The 18,082-nt window shown below is 40.8% G+C and overlaps 1 protein-coding gene across 1 annotated transcript in view; it reads right to left on the minus strand.

Moving 5' to 3' along the window:
- Positions 1–18,082, minus strand: part of Klhl20 (kelch like family member 20) — a 46,623-nt gene that overhangs the window by 15,213 nt on the left and 13,328 nt on the right. The window contains exons 3-5 of the mRNA XM_050130655.1: positions 7,993–8,566; positions 3,630–3,788; positions 2,371–2,475 (exon numbers count right to left, since the gene is read on the minus strand). Coding sequence (XP_049986612.1) covers positions 2,371–2,475; positions 3,630–3,788; positions 7,993–8,566 — 838 coding nt within the window. The remainder of the gene's footprint in view (positions 1–2,370; positions 2,476–3,629; positions 3,789–7,992; positions 8,567–18,082) is intronic.

The raw sequence follows: 18,082 nt of genomic DNA on the forward strand, positions 1-18,082 counted from the left end.
GGGAGTGAACTGTAGGAAGCATTACCGGGAAAATGGAAACCCAACTTTATCACTGCAGTAAACAAACTTTTAAGGCTTTGCTTCGAAAAGTCAGCATGACAGACAGTGTAAGCTCTAAAGAGGTTCCACCTCAATGACCAAACAACAAGCTGGTTTAAAATGGGAAAAATATGGAAGAAATGCATTAAAGAGATACCAGTGACTAATAAAGACATTAAAATATACTCAGCATCATTTACTTATCAATAGACATTCAGGGTCAAACAGTAATGAAATACGACTTTGCACCTATTAGAAAGTCTTTAAATAAAGGCCTATAGGTGTATAATCACAAGTGTTGACCAGCGTGGGGAACAGCTATAACGTTCACACATTGTGGGTAGAAGTATAAAATAATCCTTTAGAATATGTTTGAGATTTTCTTGTAAGGTTAAACATAAAGGCTTACCATAAAAACCTATCAACTCTGCCCATTTAAGAGACATTAAAATGTATATCCATACACATATTTGTATGTTATCATTCTCAGTGCTCTTGCCCACAGAGGGCAAATGATGGAAGCTATTTAAATATTAGTTAGCTGGCGAGTGAACAGAGAGACTGGAGTTTGGTCACACAGTGGAATGCTACTCAGAAATGGGAAGGAACTACTGAAGCATGCTAAAAACATGCATGAATCTCAAAAGTATCAAGCTAAGTAGGAGACAAGTCCTTAAGATCACATATGGTTTTATGCTGCTTACATGACATGTCCAGAATAAGGAAATATCTGGGGGAAAGTACATTAGTGGTTGATGTGGGATTCCCCTCTGTATGCTGTGATATAGTTTTTGTGATTATTTGGGGGATGAGCAAATGGAAACAAACAAGTGGCCCTCCTTACAACACGTGGTTATCTGGATGTAAGGACGGAAATGAAACTTATCATAAATGGGCAAAAATGGAAACCATGTAGCTTGAATAGATTACTAATGTGGTTATTGGGACCCAGAATGGGCTACTCAGCTATACTGCTTGGAGGCAGAGTAATGAATGAATTTGGGAAGTTTGAAGACCTATGATCTTAGAAAATAAAAGGTAGTTTTAGGAGAAAGAAGGTACAAATCAGTAGATCTTTTTTTAAAATATTTATTTATTATGTATACAGTATTCTGTCTGTGTGTGTGTCTGCAGACCAGAAGAGGGTACCAAACCTCATTACGGATGGTTGTGAGCCACCATGTGGTTGCTGGGAATTGAACTCATGACCTTTGGAAGAGCAGGCAATGCTCTTAACCACTGAGCCATCTCTCCAGCAAATGTAAACATTTTTATTTAACTTTTATTTATGTGTATGGGATGCAAGTGTCACGACATGGATGTGCAGAAGTCAGTTCTGTTCTTCTACCATGTGGGTTTTGGATGAAACACAAGTTGTCAGGCATGGTGGCAAGCTACTGTATCCACTGAGCCATCTCACCAGTATTCCCCACCCCAAACATGTACTTTCTCAAACTGAAAACACAAACATCTAATCTCAAATGTTGCATTTCTCACTAATGGCAAGCCCAAGATCACAGAGGAAATACAATGGATTATATGCCCTACCTACGTTCTAGGATCTGGATAATTCCAAATTTCTTTATCTATTACAGAGATAGCTCAGTAAATCAATAAGGTCTCCATTCTCAAGACTATATGGAAATGATTTCATTGAGCCATATCAATGACCTTCCCAAAACTATGTAAGGAGGGGCAGGACTTTAACTGTCTATAATCTTCGAAGTGAATCTATCCTATTTCTGTTAGACATTATGTGATCAATGAGAAAGTACTCACAGACAGACTCACGGCATTATTTACTTATTTCATGGAAAAACAATAAAAGAGAATTGACTTTTCAAAGTCAAACTTGCATCAAAACTTAGAAATCTACTTCTTTATTGCCACTTCTCCAATAAACACCACACATTTAAAAAGAAAACAAAAGGGGTTAGAGAAATGACTGAGCAGTTAAGAGCACTGGCTGCTCTTCCAGGGGACTCAGTTCAATACCCAGCACCCACATGGCAGCTCACAACTGTCTGTAATTCCAGTTCCAGGGGACCCAACACCCTCACACAGACATACATGCAGGGAAAACACCAACACACATAAAATAAAAAAAATCAATCAATAAATAAATATTAAAACAACAACAACAAAGACTCCTAAGGTAACAGAATTCTCAAAGCTCAGTCCTCTTTCCTTCTCCCCTTGACCCTAGTCCAGAAGAAAAACTTGTTAAATACTGACTACCCTAGTTTTGGCATAAGAAATACAATATTCAGAAGCAATACCAGTAAGGAGAAAAACAGAAATTAGAAATGTTCAGTTGTTGAATTTTCTTATCCACTCATACCTGCATTCTTCATCACTTTTAATGAGAGGATCAGAGCCGACGGTGCCCACCAGGAACTTGGGACTAAGCAAAGGCAGGCGAACATGCTGCAGCACCTACGGGATAATAAACACAATTAAGGCATAGCAGGCATAGCTCCCATTACAACTTGTTAGGAGTACTGACTCATGTTTACTGACTGCAGCCAGAAGTTTTGGGATCTAATAATCAGTTTAGAAGGGTGTAAGAGATAAAGAGTAAATCTAAAATTTATTCTATCGATTCAGTAATGTAGACTAATTATAAAACCATATACATACTAGTATCACTTTAGAATGCTACTTTAGAATGCCAGTATCACTTTTAGAATGCTTTCATCAATAACTTCTAAACTCTTAGACTATACTTTCCAGGTTGCAGAGATGTCTCAGCACTTAAAAAGTACTTGCTGCTCTTGCAGAGGATCTGGTCATATGCCCAGTATTCACGTGTTGGATGTAACTCCAGTTCCAAGGAATCCAAAGCCCTATTCTGACCTTTGTGGGCACCAGACACACACATAATGTACTTACATACATGTAGGCAAAACACTCACACATATAAAATAATAGAATAAATAAGAAAATATTAAAAAAATACACATTCCCCTTATCTTTAATTTTGTTTTCTGCATTTTCAGTTATTGGTTGTCAACTTTGGTCAGACAACAATAAATGAGAAATTCCAGAAATAAAAACTTGTAAGTTAAGTAATGTTTATTACAGTACTACTATAAATGTTGTTTATAATTACTTACTGCTAGTCTTTACTGGATCTAATTTATAAAAAAACTTTATCACAGAATATATATACTTATACTGAAAAAACCCACAGGGTATGTAGGGTTTGGCATTTTAGGCATCTTTTAAATATCGTGAAAATGCATCTCTTCTGAGTAAGGCGGACTACAGTCATGACAAGAATGAGTCTTAAACATGTGACTGCTGAGCCCACCTACTTTTCAAAGTGTGGTAGGACTTCCAACCTAAGGAAGCAGATACATTCCTGCTTTCTTTTGTAATTTTATATAATTTCTGAAGTGTGTAACAGTTGAGACAGAATGAATCCCAAATAGACAGGAAGCAAAGGAGCAGTAAGTTCCCAACAATAAGCAGGCAAATGCTTCTGAAGCTCACTGCCTCGATCATGTGGAGATAAGGGCTGTTTTGTCTCTGTACATTACTTGTGTCTAGTACAAAGTAATCTCTCGGAGAAGCATTTTGACTCTTACCTGGGGTAACTGAGGACGCCTTTCCTGAATACTGTATTTGACCCAGGCCATCACTGCATTGAACACTTGTTCTTCACTCCGAACATTGAGCTCATCACTAGATATTATATCAATAAGTTGGTTGGCTGGAAGTAACATAAATTCTTCACTCTCCATTACCTGCTCGGATTTAGGTAGGAAAAAAGGAACCTATAAGCACAATTTTTACCTTTATTTGTTTTGTTGTTGTTCTTATAGGGAAAATTATATTCTACAATGTTTAAAACAAGGAGGGCTGGAGACATGGCTCAGAGGTTAAGAGCACTGGCTGCTCTTCCAGAGGTCCTGAGTTCAATTCCCAGCAACCACATGGTGGCTCACAGCCATCTGTAATGAGATCTGGTGCCTTCTTCTGACCTGTAGGCATAATTGTATACATAATAAACACATAAATCTTTAAAAAAAAAATCAAGGAGGCCGGGAGGCGGTGGCACACGCCTTTAATCCCAGCACTCCGAAGGCAGAGGCCGGCAGATCTCTGTGAGTTCAAGGCCAGCCTGGTCTAGAAGAGCTAGTTCCAGGACAGGAACCAAAAGCTATGGAGAAACCCTGTCTCGAAAAACAAAAACAAAAACAAACAAAAAAAAAAAAATCAAGGAGGAAAAGAAAAGTTTCAAAAGAGAATAAAGGAGAACAGGAAATACACAATGTTACCAAAGTTAATCTTGTTTAGTTAGTTTAAAAGTCCCCCCCCTTTTTTTTTTTCTATTCTATGGATTAAAAAAACAAATATTAGCAGGCTGGGGAATGTAGCCCAGTGGTAAAAGTCTTACTTAGTGTGTGCAAGGGCCTGGGTTCTCTCCCCAGCACTATAAACCACCATGAGGTCTGCACTGAGATTTTCTCTGGCCATACTCAGAAGGGCTGTAATGAATAAAACAAGCTAAATCAGATGCTGAAAAAAATGAGGGTAGGAAAGACCTCTTATGCATGGCTACTAAGAACATATATTAATTTTGCTGCTATAGAAAGTGGTACGTAATTTCTCAGAAACTGAAGGAGAACGATCCTGTGGCGTGACTTAGATACAATCAAAGGAGTCCCCGTCAGCATGGAGTAGATGCCTGCAGAGCCATCTTCACTGCAGCACTGCTCACAACAGCCACGTCAGGGAGTCCGTCTGGGGTCCATAATGGACAAGGGAAGAAAATGTGGTAGACACAGTGGAAAGGTTTTCCTTACAGAGTACAAAGTTAGCTGCCCACAGTGGCTCTGTCAGTAATCTCAGCACTTGGGAGGCTGAAGGGGAAGCATTCCTGTCAATTCAAGGCCAACTTTGGCTCCTTAACACTACTAATCTGACTGTTTTCTAGTATCAAAATGCTTATACTTACTTAAGGCCAATGACCTTAATATTAATTTTCAGATGTTTCCTGGAAATATAATATACATATAAGTAGGAAGTATGTGCAATATATGTTAAGCTTTCTTTTGAAAAAACTTATTCATTCTATTACTTTTGTATGTATGAGTGTTTTGCCTGCATGTATGTGTGTACCAAGTGCATGCCTGGTGCCCATGGAGGTCAGAGGATGTCAGATCCCTGGGACTGCAGTTATAGACAGTTGTGAGCCGCCATGTGGGTGATGGGAATTGTACCCAGGTCTTCTGCTAGAGCAACAAGTACTCTTGAGTGCTGAGCCAATGCTCCAACTCTATGAAAGTCCTCTTAAAAGAAACTCTGCACTTCTGACCATATGCTTCTGGTTTACTTTTCTCCTTTTCTATCACCCAGTGCCAGTCACTCCATCGCTAACTACCCGTCAGTACTGGGAAGGCTGCAAGGCGCTCCTCTATCTCCGCAGGGGCTCTCATTGGCATTATTTAATCACATTTATGGAGCTGTTTTAAAAACAAAAAAGCTTCACATATTTAGAAGCTAAATCTAATTTTTTCCTTTATGACTTCTAGGTTATATCTCACTTAAAAGAGACTTGAACCAAGATTTAATCTCAGGCTAACCCTTCAAGGAATAAAGACCCATAGAAAGAGTTGCCTGTTCAATACCAAATACAGAACCTCAATCCACCTCTTCAAACTCTCTGCTTTCTAGTACACATAGTATAAGTTCCTGAGAATGCCGGGTTTAAAAGTCGGCGTAAAGAGTTATCTTTATAGATACTGCCAAATTTCCTTTCGAGAGGTCGTGTCAATGCATATTTATACCAGTAATGAACCTAAGTCCCACAGCCTCACCAAGAAGATATATTACATTTAAGGATAATTGCAACCCAAAAGATGGTGCTTTGACCAGATATACTAGGTGTGTCTACAAATGTTAGCACGTAAGGGGCTGAGGATGGCTGATGCTGAGTTCAAGGCCTAGGCTGAAAAGTAAGACAGCATCTCAAAAAACAAAGCTGGAGGGAAAAGGCACTTTGGTGAGTTGTAATTTGTCTTTTCGTTGTTTTTGAATAAACAAGTAGACTTTCAGGTATTTAAGGACAGTCTAAATTTCTCTCTCTGTATATTGTCTATTTTTCTGCTAGCTCTCTAGTATGAATTACTGGTGCTCTCAATGCATTAAGTAGACTAGCCTTTTGATGGTAAATAAAGGTTGCAAATATTTCCCTCAATTTGTATTTGGCCTTTGTTTTAGTATCACAAAAAAAATTCTATATGTGATAAAATTGATGGTTTTGACTTTTAGCCTTTCTAGTTTAACACTTAGAAATGCTTCTTCATTTCCAGATCAAATAGGGATTGTTTCATATTATTGCCATGCTGAATAAATAATAAAAGTGAATTTAATGAAAATTCTTTTGGTACCATCTAAATTTCTTTTTTTTTTTTTAATTTACCAAATAGTTGGTGTATAACTTATCCTGTTGAATAAACTGTCTAATCAGGAGGGAAATGTATATAGGAAATCACTTCTCTGATGCACAGGTCCATTCATGCATAAACAAACCATTTTTTGGCTTAATAAACCCTTTATGAAGATAATTAGGGAGAAACAACTTTTGCTGGTAGAATACAATATTGGCCTTTAAAAATCACTAATAGGCGCCAGGCAGTGGTGGCACACGCCTTTAATCCCAGCACTTGGGAGATAGAGGCAGGCAGATCTCTGCGAGTTTGAGGCCAAGCTGGTCTACAGAACAAGTTCCAGGACAACCAAGGCTGTTACACAAAGAAACCCTGTCTAGAAAAAAAAATCACTAATAGGCTTAGAATTTATAGCAACCTATTTATTTGATACTGTAAGCAAGAACCAGAATACAAGACAGGAGTTAGTTTAGGAGAACATAAATTTTAATTTATGTTCCTAAGAGAGCATAAGTCATGCTCTCTTAAATTAAAAAGTATTTATTATTGTTGTTGTTGTTGTTATTATTATTGTGTGTATGTGTGCTATGGCACAAGTGTGGAGGTCAGAAGACAACATTCTCTTCTTCCACGACAGGTTCTGGCGATACAATACAGATTTACCAAACTGAACAATCTCACTGGCTCCCTGTGGTGGTTTGATGGAAAATGGCCTTGATGGAGGAAGGGTGTCACGGTGAGGGCAGGCTTTGAGGTCTCTTTTGCTCAAGCTTCCCTCAGCATAACTCTGAGTCGATTTCCTGTTACCTGCAAGCTGTAGCATTCTCAGCTGTAGCATTAAGTCTGCCTGCACGCTGCCCTGCACGCTGCCACGCTCCCCATCATGATAACAATGGACTGAACATCTGAACTGTAAGCCTCTACCCCAATCAAATGTTTTACTTTATAAGAGTTGCCATGGTCATGGTGCCTCTTCAAAGCAATAAAACCCAAAATAAATCACCCCCTATTGCTCTTTTAACAAACAGATTATGAATACATTCAAATCACTTAGTACAACGTGTGTGTGTGTGTGTGTGTGTGTGTGTGTGTGTACATATGTATGTGGTGCACTTTGTCCACGCATATTTGTGTAGAGACCAAAGGTCAATGTTGGGTCTCTTCCTTTATCATTCTTATTATTCTTTTTTTTTTTTTTTTTTTTTTTTTTTTTGGTTTTTCGAGACAGGGTTTCTCTGTGGTTTTGGAGCCTGTCCTGGAACTAGCTCTTGTAGACCAGGCTGGTCTCGAACTCACAGAGACATTCTTATTATTCTTATATTATTATTTTTTTATTTGAGACAGGTGGGGCTTCTCATTGAACCTGGAACTGTTTCAGGAAGACTGGTTGGTCAGCAAGCCCCAGGATCTTTCTGTTTCTGTGCCTCCAAAGCTGATTACAGGTGCCTACTGACATGCCAGGCTCTATATTGGTTGTCAGGAGCTCAACTCAGGCCTCTGTGTTTGCATGGCAAGAACTTTATCCAATGAGCTATCTCCATAGCCCACAACTCACCTCTTGAAAGTTATGTTGTGTGAACTTGTCTGCAATCCTTAGTAACTCACGACAAGAATGCGTGTCAGCAAAAGCCCGAATGCCCAGGCAATTAGAAGGGTCTAATTGTCTCTTTAAGAATTCACAGCAGGCTTCCTGTATTTCTGCCAGCTGGAGGAGGCAAGCAGCAGGCAAGAGGGTCTGAACATTGCCTTCTTCCACAGTTATCTGGGAGGTATATGCGAAGTCAATCAGTAGTTCCATAGCCCTCTCATCTATGTCTCGGATCACTACTTCTGTCTGGCGGCTTTCGGCCAATTCTCCTGTAAACATTGCTCGAAAGTAGGGACTGCAGGCCGACAAGATGACTCGATGGGCATATATCTTCTTAGCGCCCACAACTAGCACCACATCACATAACTCTCGGTGCTTTCTCAGAAGGTTGATCACTTCCAAGGTTTGCCGAGGGTGCTTGTCTGAGATATAGGGCATGCGAGCAGGTTGGGGAACCCCTTCTGGCAGCTTGTTGGGGTCTCCAAGGGTGCAGCGGCTTGTTACATCCATTCCAGTCTCTCCTGGTCGAATGTTGGTACACCTACAGGAATGAGGGAATGGAGAGAGAGGGAATTATTATTAGCTCTTTTCTTGCTCTAAGATACTGATAAGTGGTAAGAAAACTTGAAATTGCCTAAAGAAAGAACTCTAGAACTCATACATTTCTCCCCAGGTTATTAATTCCATTCCAGGCTACTTTTATTATATAATTTCATGAAAAAGGTATTTTTTCCAGAGGTATCACACTATCTTTGTCCACATTACTTACATTAATAAATTTGATGAAACGCTGACAGGGGAGAAGAACCCGTCAAAACTAAGACTGTCGGAGAGAGCCCTAAGCAAATCTGTCATTTTGCATATGAATTAAGAACTAAAATATCTGTAGCCTGTTTTCTGCTTCCCTCTGCTGTGGGATCTGTGGACACAAAGGACTCTGTGCTGGGAACCTACTGGTGCTTGGTGGGCTGATAGACAGGGAGGAAATTTTCCCTATAGCATGCTGGGAATTCTGTCTCCATGTCCTGTTAGAGGAATACCTTATGTGGATGAGATGCTGCCCGAGTTTTGAGTTGTGTCTAGCCAGCCATCTGTGAGCAGAGTCCTGCCTGCCTTGGAGTTCATTTACCCTCTGACCTCTTGTGGCACCAGAACACAATTTCTTCCATGGGTACCCTCACTGAAAGTTCACTCTCATATGAACCCATGATTTTCGATATCAGAGCTTATTTCCTAATATCATGCTCTGTTTGAAGAAAGTATAGATTTAATTTACAGTGAATGATAGAAGTTCATATGGGGAAACAACCCAAGGACCACTAGCAATGGAAAAACTCACATCAAACCAGGATGTCATCACGAACATTGTTCCGTTGTTGGATTATCTAAATTTTCTTCTTCAGTCCTAAGTGGAGGAAGGCAGCTATAAATTTGGATGATTACGGCTGCCTTAACAACCTTGTACCAACTACATGAGGATGACATCATCTCTTTTAAGTTGGAGAGATGCCTATTTTTTCTTTCCCTTTTCTTTTTCTTTTTTTGGTTTTGTTTTGTTTTTCGAGACAGGATTTCTGTGTAACAGCCCTAGCTGTCCTGGAACTCATTCTGTAGACCAGGCTGGCCTCAAACTCACAGTGACCTACTTGCCTTTGCCTCCTGAGTGATGGGATTAAAGACCCCAGTCAGCAGCTTTTTTTCAGTTTTTTAATGTGCTTTCTTTTTTCTTTAAGACAAGCTTTCTCTTTACAGCTCTGGCTGTCCTGTAGACCAGGCTGGCCTCGAACTCAAAGAGATCTGCCTGGTGCTACTACCTCCTTAAGTGTTAGGATTAAAGGCATGTACCATTGCCAGCTTGCTCTAAAATGAGTTTGTTCTTCTGTATTCACTTACTAACTCTGTATGTTTAAAAAGGAGTTTTCTCAAACTTATATAATTGTAACAGGTGATTTTAAAAAATAAAGGTTTGAATATAAAAAAATAAAAATTTAAAAATTCGTGAAAAGCATTTAAAATTTGTTTCTGGAAAAAAACCCACCCCTCCCAATAAGACAAATCAGACATATAAAACTGTTTAAAGACTTTGATTATGTTTATTTTCTTTAAAGATTTTTATCTTTCACCATGTGGAGTCTGAAAACCAAAGCAAAACATCAGACTTGCATTTACACACTGAGCAGTTTTGCTGGGTGCAAATTTCAATTATTTTTTTAAAAAGTTAATTACTTTTTTTTTTTTTTGAGACAGAATCTCTGTACATAGACCCGGCTGGCCTCTAACTCAGAGATTCATTGGGCTCTATCTCTGAGTACTGTGTTTAAAGGTGTGAGTCACTTGCCTGGCCCTAAAATTTTTTCTTAAACTTAGTTTGATTCAAATCTTGATATGTGTTACTTTCCTAAAGTAGTTGGCATTGACTTCTCCTTTTCATTATATTCACTTTTATTTCTAGTTACAGTTTAGCACAAAGTCTGTAACACAGAGTTTATGTTACATAAAAAGTCAGGAAGAAAAGAAGACAGCCACAACCCCCCAAATTAATACAGTATATTTAATACTCTATTTCTTTGACTTAGCTTTCAAGGGATGAGCTATTACTACAAATGACATGTAATTCATCTTAGGAAGTCTTATCAGTCAGGCATGACGATGCATGCCTGTAATCCCAGTACTTAAGGCTGAGCTAAGCCGATCAAGGGCAGTCTTGGCTACATAGCAAATTCTTGTCTCAAAAACAGTGCTATTTAATCTAATAAATATGTGTCGAAAATATACTGTCAATTATAATGGTTCTAAAGAACTTTTTAAAAAGTCAGCACATACCCGCCCACATACGCACTCCAAATCAAGAGCACAGTTATATAAAGAACAGCATGCCAGCCTGATGCCGGGCAACTGCGGAGAGCCACACATAGTCAGAGGGTGCCGCGACCTCTAGTGAGAGGAAAGCTCAAAACCCAACTGTGACTAATAGTGAAGAATTACGTAAGTGCGAGGTTTTCACCAGTAAGAGAAGCTCTGAGTAACTTTAGTATTGTGCCTACATTTCTAAAGTTAGGAAATCAGTATGTCCTATGAACAGGGCAGTTGGTAAAAAACTACTGTAGATTGCCCATCAAAAATGAAAGAATAAAATGAAGCATTTATTTTATTTATAGGCAGAAATGAAGAGTGTGAAGTAAGAAAACTCCTTTCCATGCCTAAATCTGGATTTATTTTCTCTCATCAAGTCTCATACTCAAGTACTAACACTATTCTGCTATAAATCTTGTATTTATCCAAACTTTTTAGCTATGATTAATCATTTTAATTATTTCGTTCTGTTCTGATGTGTTGAAACTGGGTTTTTATATCCTAGACTGGTCTGGAACTCACTCTATAGCTCAGGTTGGCCTTGAACTCATGGTAATCCTCCAGCTCCAACCTCCCAAGTACAGGCATAACAGACATGAGGCATCACACCTGGCTTCTAGTTTCTTTAACCTTCAGCTGGTATCCACTGCACAAAGACAGGTAGGATGATGCTCAGAAAGCTTCCCATCTCCTGCCTGTTACACACTTGCAGTTTTACATTAGAAATATTACTGTAATAAAAACATCTAAATTTCTCTTAAATAAGTTGGTTATACTTATCCATATTAAAAATTTCTAGCTGGTCTTTATGCACTCATGGTATATAATGCTAAAATGTTGGAAACACATTAACTTTCGGACAGAGGAAGATAAAACAATTACATACCCATGCCCCTTTTTCCTGCTAAAATCTTATTGAAATAAAAAGCACTTTTGTTTTTTAAGATTAAAAAAAAATTTCTAGCTGGGTGTGAGAATGCCGTTAATCCTGACACTTATGAGGCAGAGACAGACAGATCTCTGTGAATTCTTGAGCAGATGGAGGCAGGATTGCTTTGGGTAGATTTCAGAGCGAGACTCTGTCTCACAACACAAACAAAGGCTGGCAAGATGGCTCAGCAGGTTAATGAGTTTGCTGCCAAGCCTGAGGAACTCAGTTCAGTCCCGGGCACCTACATTGGAGAAGAGGAGAACCAACTCCTGCAAGTTGTCTTTTACTTGTGTCCTATGGCAAGCGCATTCATACATATACAGATAGAAAAATTAAAAGTACTATGCTTAATATTTAAATTTATTCTGAATTAAGAATTCTGCAAGTCCTTGACCAATTTGACAGTGTCAGGTATGGGCTCCATCTCATGGAGTGGACCTTATAGCCAATTAAAAAGTAGTTGGTTACTCCCAGAACATTTGTGCTACTACGGTACCAGTATATCTCGAAGGCAGGCCATTGTTGTAGGTCACAGGGTTTGTAGCTGATAATACTGATGATTACTCTTTTTCTCTGGCAGCATAAAAAATACTTTCCAGCATCATGCATTCTAGTCGGTAGGGATGAAATTTCTAGCTGGGCACCAGCTAGAAAGTCATGGTCAATGACATAAGTAATGTATCTCCAGCAATAGGGCCTGACCAGGTTATAGAGAGAAACCAATATCTTGACAACAGCCCGTGATGTTTGAGTGGTGGTGGTGGGATCTATGGGACCCAACAACTCAACAAGATGTAATCCATTCCTGGTACTGGAGGTTTTACTTGGTGGCATAAGTTGGGCATTGTCTCTCCCGTTATATACTGATTCCATTTAAATTCCTTTTGTATATGTATATATTTTTAGGAAGCTTCTACAGTAGTAAGCTTCCATACGGCTTTTCAAAAAGCTTTTTACTATTGGTTGTTCCTTCTCATATCCCTACTTTACCCTCATCTCCCATCCTCTTCCCCATATGATCTTTCTATTCTACTTTCCCTTTTATTTCTTTATAACACTATTGGACTAGACAGATCACCGGCCCAAGGGAAAAACTACTATTATTCTGCTAAAGGCACATAGCAATAAAATGACTCCTAATGGCATACTGCTATGCCCATAGCTCAGCCTTCATCAGAGAAGCTGCTTTCTGTAGTAGACAATAATTAACACAAAGACCCACAACTAGACAGAGAGTGAGAGACTTTGGAGCTCTCAGCCCTAAATGGGTCTTTTTTTCAAACCCCTCCTTAAAGACTCAGGGATCTATTGGAAGAGGAGGCAGAAGGATTTTGAGAGCCAGAGGTGGTAGATGACTTTAAGCAGCATCTCTAGACACAACAGGATGGATGCACAAATGAACTCACAGACTATGACAGTACACACCAGACCCACACAGGTTCAAACTAGACAAAATCCCAGCATGAGAAGGGGAAGTGGGTAAAGTCCTACCTCTAACCAAGAAACTATTTGAGATTGATTTCTGCTATGAATGGTAAAATCAGTTTTCTCCAACGATGTGTCACTGGGTGTACCAACCTCAATCCAGGGCAGGTCCCATGGCCAGGAGTAGTTGGCCAACACACGACAGACTCCATGTTTGTGTGTTTGTGTGCTTTTTGTTTTTGTCTTACTGTTTTGTTTTGATTTTTGTTTTTTATTTTTTTTTCAGAGAGGAAGAAAATGAACATGAAGTTGGGTGAATAGGGAGGTGGGGAGGATCTGGAAGGAGTTGGGGGATGGGAAAGAATATGATTCAAATATACTGTATAAAATTTTTTTGTTGTTGTTATTGTTTTGAGAGAGGGTTTCTATGTAGCCCTGGCTGTCCTGGAACTTGTTCTGTAAACCAGGCTCTCCTCAAACTCAAGAGATTTTCCTGCCTCAGCCTCCCAAGTGCTGGGATTAAAGATGTGTACCACCACTGCCTGGCAGAAAATGCTTTTAAATCAAAAATATTCATTAAAAAATTCTGTTCTTAACAGAAACAAAGTAGAAAACTTTAGACTTTAAAGATACAGAACCTAAAGTGATTGCCTTAAAAACCGAATCTTACTAGGTTCAATGAAGACATACTCCGAACAGAATTTCAGCTGAACCCATCCATCCACTCGTGGCAGGAGAAGCCAGGATTGGAGATCCAGTGGTAACCTCCTCCCAACCTCAGCTAATTTTTTTAACTGACAAATGTCCTTTATGATTAAGTGATCAATGCAGATTTAATATTCAACTTTTTCAGACCTGTCAATCATTCAGGCCTCCTACTTGCATTACTTATTTGTATGCAAAGGTTTTGTTCATAAATGAAGAGGATGAGGGATAACCCCCCCTCTGACTAAAGTATCAAGTATTCTACCTTAGTGACAATCACGTGATGTGATGCATTTACTCTGCTGCAGGCAGTAACAGCTGGAAACAAAGAGCTGGGCTCTTCTTTCCATTTCTGATCAAAGCATGCTGGAAAAGACTTTATGGTAATATTTGTGATAGACTACAAAAGTATAAAGTAAACCAGATCTCAGTTGGGTAAAATAAATTCTGTCATACTAACATTTTTTTTCTCACTAGCAGTGAAGAAAACTCATACACATTTAATGAACAGAAGCTGGAATCACATTTCTTCCTGGTTTTGGTCTATTATCCTCTCCTGTAGGTTTAGTGTAAATGAGCAGTCACCAACATGGAGGGACTGTTTTTCACTCTGTAGAGGATACGGAGGTCGCCAGTGACACCACTCTATGTCTGAAGTACCATTCTGCTTGTATTCATCCCCACTTGGTGGCCATGGAAGGAAAAAATCCAGTTTCATCACGAGTCCTCGAGAGTGATATAGTGAGGTGGTTCTTAGGCTCTGTATCTTTGAGATAGAAAGTTTTCTACTTCTGTTAAGGGTCCTATCTTTGAGAAGCATTACCAAAGAGACCAGAGAGACTACATCCAGCAATGGGAGCAGATGCAGAGTCCCACAGCCAAACATTAGGCAGAGCTCAGGGAGTCCTGAAGAGGATGGGTAAGAAGGATCAGAAGAACCATAGAGGTCAGAGATGCTATAAGAACATCCACAGAATCAGTTGACTGGGAATCATAGAGGCTTGCAGAGATCAGGGAGCCTGTAGGGGTCTGACCTAGGTCCTCTGCATATATAATATGGCTGAGTAGCTTGGTGTTCTTGTGGAATTCTTAACAAGGGGAGTACGGGGCTGTTGCTGATTCTTTTGCCCACCTAGGTTGTCTTTCTCTTACTAGGTTGTCTTGTCCAGCCTGGATGTGATGGTAGTGCCTGGTCTTACTGTGGCTTGCTTTGCTGTGCTTGGTTGATGTCCCTGGGAGGCCTGCTCTTTTTTATGGGGAGATGGGGTAGGGGTGGGGAGAGGAGGATGGGGGGCATGGAGGTGGATCTGGAGGAAAGGGGAGGTGCAGAGAGATACTGGGGAGAGGAGAAGGAGGCGAAACTGCAGTTGGATGAAATGTATGAGAGAAGAATAAAAACATTCTGTCCATGCCATCGGGGCTAGCTCTCCCTCATCCACAGCACCTGGGCTAGCTCTCCAGCACTGCCCAGGCAAGGGGTGGAGCCAGCTCCCTCACTCTCAGGCCCTCAGGGCCAGCTCTTCTGCGCTCTGCCCACACTGACCAGACCACCAGGGTGAGCTCTACTAAGCTGCCTAGGCGAGTGTAGAATCCACTCTCAAGAAGGTAGAAGCCAGTGAGGGATGGGGCCAGCTCAACCAATCTCGGGCCTTCAGGACTCCTAGTGTGGGGAGGGACCAGCTCTCCTGTGCTCACACCCTGGGAGCCAGCTCACCTGAGCCACCTGCCACTGTCTATCCTGAGAGCACACCCTGGAGCCAGTAGTTAGTGAGGGGTGGGACCAGCTCTCCTGTGCCTATGCCATGAAGGGTGGGGGCCAGTTCTCCTGCAGCTGGTGAGTGGTGGGGGCAGTTACTCACGGCACTCAGACATCAACATGGCGTCAGGAGGTAGCCCAGTCCACGGACATGCACTTGGCTTTTGGTAGTAACACAGATCATGACATCAACATAGATCACGGCTGCAGTAGGACCTGAGACCCAGACATAGACCCCCAGTGGCAGCCTGGGTCCAGATATCCCCATGGCCTCAGGTGGCAGCCTAGGTCACGGAGAATTGGTGACAATCTGGGGCCACATCATCAACATGGACTCTGGCCACAGACCCAGACATGACCCTTGGTGGCAGCACAGGCCTGGACATCATCATGGTCCCAGGAGGCAGCATAGGATACTCTGATCAGTTTGCCCACTCCACACTGTGTCAACACACCTCCGCTCTCTCACCCCTCATCTGTACAGCCTCAGGGGGTGGCCCAGGAAACAAACATCCCAGTGGTCCACGGTCGCAAATCAGGCCATGGACATCACTATGGACCCAGACATGGCCCTTGGCAGTAGCTGGGACCCTGACATCACCATGGCCTCAGGTGACAGCACCGTCTACTCAGATCAGTATGGCCTCCGGTGGCAACATGGCCCCAGGACATCACCACGGGTTCAGGCGGGGGCACAGACTCCTCATCCTGGCTTGTTCCCAGCTCCACCTCTCTCCACAGTGCACACACTGCTTCCCTTCTCTTTCTCTCCCGTCTTCCCACTGAGCACTCTCTCTTCCCAGCTCTCCACTATGGATCTGTTCATCGATAGTGGCACCCACTGCCTCACAGGCCAGGACAGGTGGTTGGTGTCCCTGCACCACTCTCAGAAGTTTCTAGACCAACATTAGATTGGATTACTTTGGGCCCAGGAACACTAAGCATAACAAGTATTATTTAAAAGCACCACATATGTCAGATCAGTTAGAAGCAGCCAGGCTTTACTATGATTATAAAAGAAGAAAAATGTGTAAGTCCACAGGCGTTCTTTACTTCATACATAGTCTTCTGAGAGTTTAATTTTACATCAGCTGTTTGGAGGTCTGGATTTTTCTAAAACAAGAGTGTTATAAATAAGATTAGATTTAGTTGTAAAATGGAGAGTGCCTCACAAACAGCTAAAAAAATGAAACAACAGGCAAACGGGCAAGAAAATAGTTACATGCATTCTATTAGTCAGGAATGTGGGTACAAAGAGAAGGGAGAGGACGCCTCTCTTAAAAAGTTATTCTAAAACTTGTTGCTATTGGTTTTGGTTTTCAAGTAAATATGTCAGGGTGGGTGACAGCTGGAGCTCTGGGACTGCATGTGTATATAAATAGCCACTGCCGAGGCCTGTAAGCTGGGGATTTCCTGTATATTAAGTATGTCTCATCCAAGCGTAGCTCCAGTTCCAGGGCATCTGACATGCTCACGTGCTCTTCTGCATGTGAGCTCCTATATGAGGACACTACACACACAGTGCACAGACGTACATTCTGGGAAAATACCCACACACATAAAATAAAAATAAACAAATCTTTTTTTAAAAAAGAGGACATGTTTTATAGGCCACAAAAATTATTTTTCTTTAAGATCTGAAACAAACAACAACAAACCCAGAAGCCCATAACCTAAGTGGAGTGGGAGAGCATCTGTAAGTCACTTCAATCTGATGCCCACTGCACTAGAGAACAGGTTCTGTCTGTGTGTGTATCTACAGTTTTTGCATGTTGATAGTCTCCAAGTTTCCAAATGTGAAAAGCGTCCTTCCTTGTTCACTATATTTGTTATCCCACTCAAAGCAGGTAGATTTGGATCTAGAATAAAGTCTTCCTTCTATAGATAAAGAAGCTACTGCGATTATCTGTGACTTTCTTAAAACCCTGGCCCTCACAGCAGGTCTCCTGAAGCTTTGGGACAAACCACAGTTTTCTATTGGAGTTGATTCATGTGAGTGCTACAAGGAGGGCAGTTTGTAGGACCAGTCTGCAATAAAATAGAGGTTTATTATTATCATTATTAGTTATGCAGATTTCTGTACTACTCTAATTCTTTAAAATTAGAACTCCACCAAGTACAGATTATTTTGATTCAGTCATCATAAAAACCTCCACTAGTAAAACATGGGAGACTCAAATAACTTGGAGAAAGAGGCCTACAAAATCTATTTCAGATGTAGCATAACAAAACTAAATTTAAGCTGGGCGGTGGTGGCGCACACCTTTAATCCCAGCACTCGGGAGGCAGAGGCAGGTGGATCTCTGTGAGTTCGAGGCCAGCCTGGTCTACAAGAGCTAGTTCCAGGACAGGCACCAAAGCTACAGAGAAACCCTGTCTTGAAAAAC

Source organism: Alexandromys fortis, unplaced genomic scaffold (assembly GCF_014885135.2).
Source record: "Alexandromys fortis isolate MF-2015 unplaced genomic scaffold, M_Fortis_MF-2015_v1.1 scaffold_346, whole genome shotgun sequence".
Taxonomy (NCBI): Eukaryota; Metazoa; Chordata; class Mammalia; order Rodentia; family Cricetidae; genus Alexandromys; species Alexandromys fortis.